Source organism: Castor canadensis, chromosome 14 (genome assembly GCF_047511655.1).
Source record: "Castor canadensis chromosome 14, mCasCan1.hap1v2, whole genome shotgun sequence".
Classification (NCBI taxonomy): domain Eukaryota; kingdom Metazoa; phylum Chordata; class Mammalia; order Rodentia; family Castoridae; genus Castor; species Castor canadensis.
In genome coordinates, this window is record NC_133399.1 from 29668398 (window position 1) to 29675627 (window position 7230).

Consider the following 7230-nt stretch of genomic DNA (forward strand, 5'->3'; position numbering starts at 1 on the left):
GCAAATTAGTACAGCCACTCTGGAAAACAGTATGGAGATTTCTCAAAAACTAGAGATAAAACTGACATATGATCCAGTGATTCTGATACTGGGAATCTCACCAAAAAATGTAAGACAGGAAACAGTAGTGACACATGTACCTCAATGTTCATTGCAGTACTACTCACAATAGCCAAGCTCTTAAAACAACCCGGGTGCCCTACAGTAGATGAATGGATCAAGAAATGTAGTACATATACACAGTGGACTATTACTCAGCCAAAAGGAATATTGGCATGTGGTTCGAAGGTAAATGGATGCAACTGGAGGACATCATGTTAAATGAAATAAGTCAGTCTCAGAAACAGAAAGGCCACACATTTTATCTCATATGTGGAAAATAGATACAAAAGATAAACATATACACAAAAACAGGAATAACCATATAAAAACCCAGATATAGAACATGATTGCAATACCAGAACTACTTTATGAAACTCAAGGAAAGAGCAAAAGGAAAAGAGAATGAGAGAGCATCAGAGATATCGCAAAACATAATGTGAAGGTAGAGGACATAAAGATGTGTATTGAAAGCTGTTGAAACAGGGAATGGGAGGTAAAGGGGTAAGAGAGAGTAATGGAAGGATCTGAACAGACCAAAGTAAAGTATACCCACAGTGGGCATACAGTGAGAAAGCCCTTTGAATATCAAGTTAAATATTAATAATGAAAAACAGGACTACAAAATAGGTACAGTGGGGAGGTTGTAATGGGAGGAGGAAGGGTGAATGAAGGAGACTAAGGTGAAGATATATGGTTGATGGACTTCATATATCTATATGATACAGGACTAAGAAAGCTCTTTCAAATACTTTAAGTGGGAAGGGAGGGGGTTGAGGAGAAGAGATGATGGGGGCCATGGAATTAATGTACAGTATAAGTCTAACTGGAATTGTCACTATGAAACCCCCCTGTATAACGAATATATCCTTACAAAAATTTGTAAAAAATAATAACGGAGGTGTTTAACAGGGTGATATACAAGAAATGAAGCAACTTACATAGAATACAGTGCTCATTGCCTGACATACAGGTAGCCTCCTGTAAGGGTTCATGCTATGACTACAACTATAATCATCATCTTCATGATGGAGTCCAGTTCACTGTTTCTGAAAGAATGTGATACAGCTAAATCAAGGCACATTCCCTGGCTTGTTTCAAAAAGTATGGAACAACTTATTGGTAAGACTCATTGGTGAACCATTTATATAAGACAGTTTATTTATTTTTTATTTTTAAAAATATTTATTCTCTTTATTGTATTGTTTCTCTTTTCATTATTGTGCTGATGGCACATTGTGACATTTAAGTAATTTCTTGCCATATATCAAGTTGAATGATGAAGGGGGTGAATACAACTTTTTCACAGCTTATGATGGAATTATGAGAATGGAGAAATACAAGTATAGTAAGAAGACCAGATACTCAAAAAGGGAAGAAATCCTTACATTGTGTCTTAAAAATAATTATGATACTGATTAAGATGTCAAAACAAAAGATTAATGACTTGAGAAAAGTCATAATAAAACATCAATTTCTACCTCTTTTAAGTTGGTAAATTATAAAATAAATGAATTGTGAAGCTAGGAGTCCAACGGTCTCCAAAGTCCTCAAAACGCAGAAGCCATAGAGGCCGTTGTGAACAATAACTAACGACACGCAGCGGATGACAGATGACCTTGGCAAAGCATAGCCCAATGGAGTCAGAAGCATACAACACATACTTCAAAAAAAGAAAATAGTAGAATTCACTAGGCAGATGACATAGGAGATGACTATCCTGTGAGTTTTGATATGCAAAGTCATCTTTGTGACTATGTTAGACATGAAACTGGTATCAGCCAATGACAGGATGGAGAGTAAGAAGAGTAGAGGTGAGAGTCACATCTGATGATTACCATGATGAGCAAGTTCCTTAGCACTGTGACTGGGAATGGACAAAAATAGACAAACAAGATTGTGCTACAGTTATGGACAATTTGAGAAGCCTAGAAGTAATTTTGTGATTGTTAGATTATACGTTTCTATGTTACTTTGATACTTTTTGATTTTTGCTTATGGAAGCAAATAACAAATGCCACTGTATATGTATACATATATATATATATAAAGAGAGAGAGTGTGAGAGATAGAGATAGATAGATATAGATATGTGTGTGTGTGTTAAATTCACATGTTCACAATGAAGCATTACTTCAAACCCATAAACCTGTAGCAATATTTCACAGTTGTTATCAAATCAGTCTTCTTAGAAATCTTGCATTGTTAATTTCTGTGTTATTGATCTCCCAAAACACAACTTTTGAGGGACTCTATGGAGGCACTCAATGTTAGAAGACTGAGAACATTAGAGATTACTCACCTCTGATCACTGTACAACACATTGTATTCTTTGAAGAATGAGAGTAGAATAAATAACTTTCCCTCTTTAATCAAAATAATTTTCTGAAATCAAATTAAGAAACAGTCAAATATTCCTCCCTTGATTAAAAATCTCCTTGAGTTAAAATCCCTTGATTTAAAAATCTCCTTGATTTTAAAAATATTTGTAACAATCTGTAGCAGCTGGAAGTCAGTTCTTGGAACCCTAAATTAAAACTAAACTTATTAATCAGAAACTTCGTTGCTTGCATCAATCCCAGGATGTTTCCATCATTTTTTGGCTTTCTAATTTTCCTTCTTGGTGGATATAAGTACTCATTCAAATAATGACTCCAGCTTTGGCTTCGGTGAACTTCAAACTATCTGCATAATCTTAAACTATCATTAGCAACAAATGTGTCTTGAGTGTACACTAATACTGCCAATGATGAAGCATAACAGAATGTTAAGAAATTCCTTTGAAATTTGTTATTTAGTACAGGTTTATTTCTATCAGGTGAAAAATTCTCTAGGCTGTTTCATTGGTTAGCATGATCCTATAGTACCCTGAGTATTAATGCTTTATTTTCTGTGGTATTGGGGCTTGAACTCATGGCCTACACCTGAAGCCACTACAGCAGCCATTTTTTGTAGTGGGTTTTTTTTATATAGAGTCTCACAAACTATTTGCCTGGCTGGCTTGAAACTGTGACCCTCCTGACCTCTGCCTCCTGAGTAGTTAGGATTACAGATGTGAGCCTCTGGCACCAGGCTTAATGCTTTATAGCTTGTGGTCATAAACTCTGTTGTTTTGTTGATGAAGACTTGTGCTCCAGAGCAAGCCACACAGCTCTGGTTTGGAAGGTAACCTTCTCAGGCCTACTTAAATAATTTTCTTAGCAGAACTTCTTGACATAGACTTCAGCTCTCTTACTTGAGCTACCAGAGAGCAATTTCAGCTCATCATTTTCTTTGAACTGCTACTGTGTAATAAGGGCCAAAATGCAAAAGTGAAAACTATACAAATGATATAAACAATCTGGGCAGGACAATTGATTACCATTCTCTGCTTTTTGAAAGAAATATATATTACACTCTCTTTTAAAATTCATAGGTGAATATTTACAATCTATAAATACCATAGCTTCAAGCATAAAAAGTTTCATCTGAAATCTGTGGGTGAAGTTATTGTACCGCAGTTGAAAAATACTACCATGAATTATTTAGGGCATTTAGGAACTTAACTTTTGTGTATATCAGCATTATTTGATTCTACCGCTTATTTCTGATTGTGGTTAGAAGTTTAGTAAGTGAATTTCCTGTCAATATTTTCAAATAAGTATTGGCTTATGTGTCTATGAACAGATTTCTTATGAATTTACATAAAGAGTACCTAAGTTCCTGTAAGTAGAAAACCTATTACCCTGAAATACACTATTTTGTACTCACAAGTGGTTTTGAGTTTTTCTGCACATTCTATACATTTACTTCAAATTCTTTTACAGTTATACAGCATTACTGAGAGAGACATGATTAAATTTGTTAATTAATTATTAAAACTATCCTTTTAAAAATTATGATATCCTCTACATATCACTTAAGTGGCAGTCCCACAATAATTATTTGACAAATATTCACACTTGAGGCTCAACACATTCAGTCATAAACTTCACTTGTGCAAACAAGTCCAATCTCTAGACAGAAATTTTTGTCTCATTTATTGCCCCTTAAAATGTTAGGAATCATTATTCTAAGAAACACTGAGAGAAATAAAACATCAACAATACAAATATAGTGTGAACAAAAAAGGAAGCACTACATATGTATATTTTAATTAATTTTAGTAAATTTCCCAAATTATTTGCCAAATGAACACCACAAAGGCTGATATCAGATTACTCTGCTGCAGAGCTGATTAATGGCAGGTTTAATATCCCTGTTCTTCAGAGTGTAGATGAAGGGATTCAACATAGGATTAACCACTGTAAACATCACTAAGGCTACTGAGCTGTTTTTGTGAGAATGTGATACAAATGAACCAATATAAACTCCAAGGCAAGTGCCATAAAACAGGCCAACAAATGACAGGTGAGACCCACAGGTGGAGAAGGCTTTATACTTCCCACCTGATGATGGGATCCTGAGAATGGAAGAAATAATTTTGTAATATGAGAAAAGGATTCCTGAGAGTGGTAGTAAACCATATATTATGCCTATAAAATACATGAATATGTTATTGGAAAAGGTGTTTGAACAAGAAAGACTAATCAAATGAGAAGGGTCACAGAAGAAATTAGAAATTTCCACATCTTTAAATTTGGTAATTTGTATTGCAACCAAATTGTGCATCAGAGCTTCCAAAATACTGACTGAAAATGATGCCAAAGCTAAGAAGACACAAAGGCGTGGGTTCATAATGACTGAGTAATGTAGGGGGTGACAGATGGCCATATATCTGTCATAGACCATCACAGTCAGAAGCATATCATCCATACATATAAAAATCAGAAAAAAAGACATTTGTGTCAGAAAGCCCACATAGGAGACGTCTCTGCTCCGAGTTAGAATATCCACAATCATCTTGGGGATAGTGGTAGAGATTGAACCGATATCAGCCAAGGACAGATTGGAGAGGAAGAAGTACATTGGGGTGTAGAGATGGGAGTTAGAGCTGACAGCCAGGATGATGAGAAGTTTCCCAAGCACTGTGATCAGATACATGGACAGGAACAGACCAAACAGGACAGGCTGAGGCTCTAGATCATCTAAGAGTCCCATGAAATGGAATTCTGAAACTTTTGTTTGGTTTTCTTCTCCTAATTGTGCAGGATACCTGTGAAATATAGAAGCAAGTGGTGAAATGGAAACATAACCAGGGACACAGTCCTCTGTATCACTGCTTTTCCCAGGCTCATCTCAATCTCCTGGTATACAGGGATCTTTCTGGCACAGAAATTTGGACTACAGGTCCACATCCATGGCTGTCTTCATACAAAATTAATTCACATTTCATAAGTGGTGTTCCATGCACCTTCACTAATATTTCAAATTAGAGAGACACAATCTTTATAAATTCTTTTCATCATTGTTTTGTCTCATTCTATACACACTTACTGAAAGACTCATGACTAAATAATATTATAAAACCAAAAATATTATAGATAACAAGTCCATGTTTACAGTTAAACAGCTTGCTGTTTGGAGAAATTAGGATAAGAAATTAATAATAAATTTCTATTAATTCTATTAATAATAAAAATTAAACCTAAGAAAATCATGAAGCAAGCAGAGACAATGCTGCAAATTCCTTTGAATCACAAAGTACTTTGAGTATAATAAGATCCAGAACTATGTAATCTAAGACTAAACTAACTGCTACAGTTCATAACTGGAATCCATTTCCTATTCCAGATTTCAATTTTTTGTCATCATTCCTGAGATTATTGATTTCCTCCTTCAAGTAATTAGCTATACAGGGAAATATTATTTATATTTGAAAACTTATTCAGTAGCCTGCTGCCAGTGGCTCACACCTGTCATCATAGCTACTTTGTAGGCAGAGATCAGGATGGTACCAGTTCAAAGCCAACTCAGGCAAATAGTTCACAAGATCCTATATTAAAAATATCAACTACAAAAAAGGGCTGAAAGAGTGGCTTAAGTGGTAGAGTGCCTCCCTTGAAAGCATGATGCCCTAAGTTCAAATCCCAGTAGTGCCAAAATCATTTGAACAAGGAAATAAAAACAAACAAAACCTCATTCAACATACTACTCCAATGCTTGGTTTTGATAAACTACAATTCTGAGGATTATGGTTCAGTTAAGCGAACATCACTGATATCAGATCAGAATAGTAGAATTAGTGGACACTACACCTGTCAATGATTTAAAAATATTGAAATGATAACAAACATTTAAATTTTATAGAATTTTACCAACCCCATAAAAGTCTCTGATGGAGAAAACAACTCTTTTTATCTCATTTTTTACAATATTCTAAAGTGAACTATTGACAGTGCTTCAGTGTTTTTTTGTTATTATAAGGCCATTCATTTCTAGTTGAAAAATTTAGAAACAAAGAAGGCCATGATCTCAGGTTTTATTATCAACCACTTTATGAGTAACTAAGAGATTTTCACATAAATCATTCTAACATATGAACTACAGTTCCTTGCTTCAGCTATATGAATGCAAATTGGGTTATTAATTAGGGTGTCAATGTAATGTAAATGAGATAAAATTTGAATCATAGAACATATTGTAAATAAACATTGACAGATTCCTCATTTGGGAAATGGGATGACAATTAACTGACTAACAGGATTATAACAATACTTTAGTCAAAATACTATTAAATTGCTTAATTTGCATTTGTCAATCTCATTCATGAAAATTCTTATTCATTCATGAATATATCCATCTTTGTAAATGTTAACATATTTGGAAAACAGAACACATGTGTTCAATTTGTTGATGATAACACAGGACCAATGGGAGGACACTAACGGGAGGGGAAGATAAAAGAGAGAGTAAATGAGGGTGAATATGGTTGATGAACTTTCTAAAGATATATGAACAAGGAACATTGAAACCTACTGAAATTACCTCTTTAAGAAAGGGAATGGGTAATTGGGAGAATAAGGGAGGATGTAAATAATTCAGGATACAAAATATGTATATATGGAAAAGTTGAAATGAATCCCCCCTTGTATAACTTTCATATATTAGCAAAATATTTTTGCAATGAAGGACAGGACATTAAAACATTTCCAGTCTGAGGGTCAGTACCAGAGGGAGGGTGCAGGGCATTTATGTATAAAAAAAGAACAA

The 7230-nt window shown here is 34.5% G+C and overlaps 1 protein-coding gene across 1 annotated transcript; it reads right to left on the reverse strand.

Annotated features, from left to right (window-relative positions):
* Positions 1-4290: 4290 nt before the first annotated feature.
* On the reverse strand, positions 4291-5178 carry LOC109677826 (olfactory receptor 7E24-like). The gene has a single exon (XM_020153611.2). It carries the CDS (start codon positions 5176-5178, stop codon positions 4291-4293), a length of 888 nt encoding a protein of 295 aa, XP_020009200.2.
* Positions 5179-7230: the final 2052 nt, after the last annotated feature.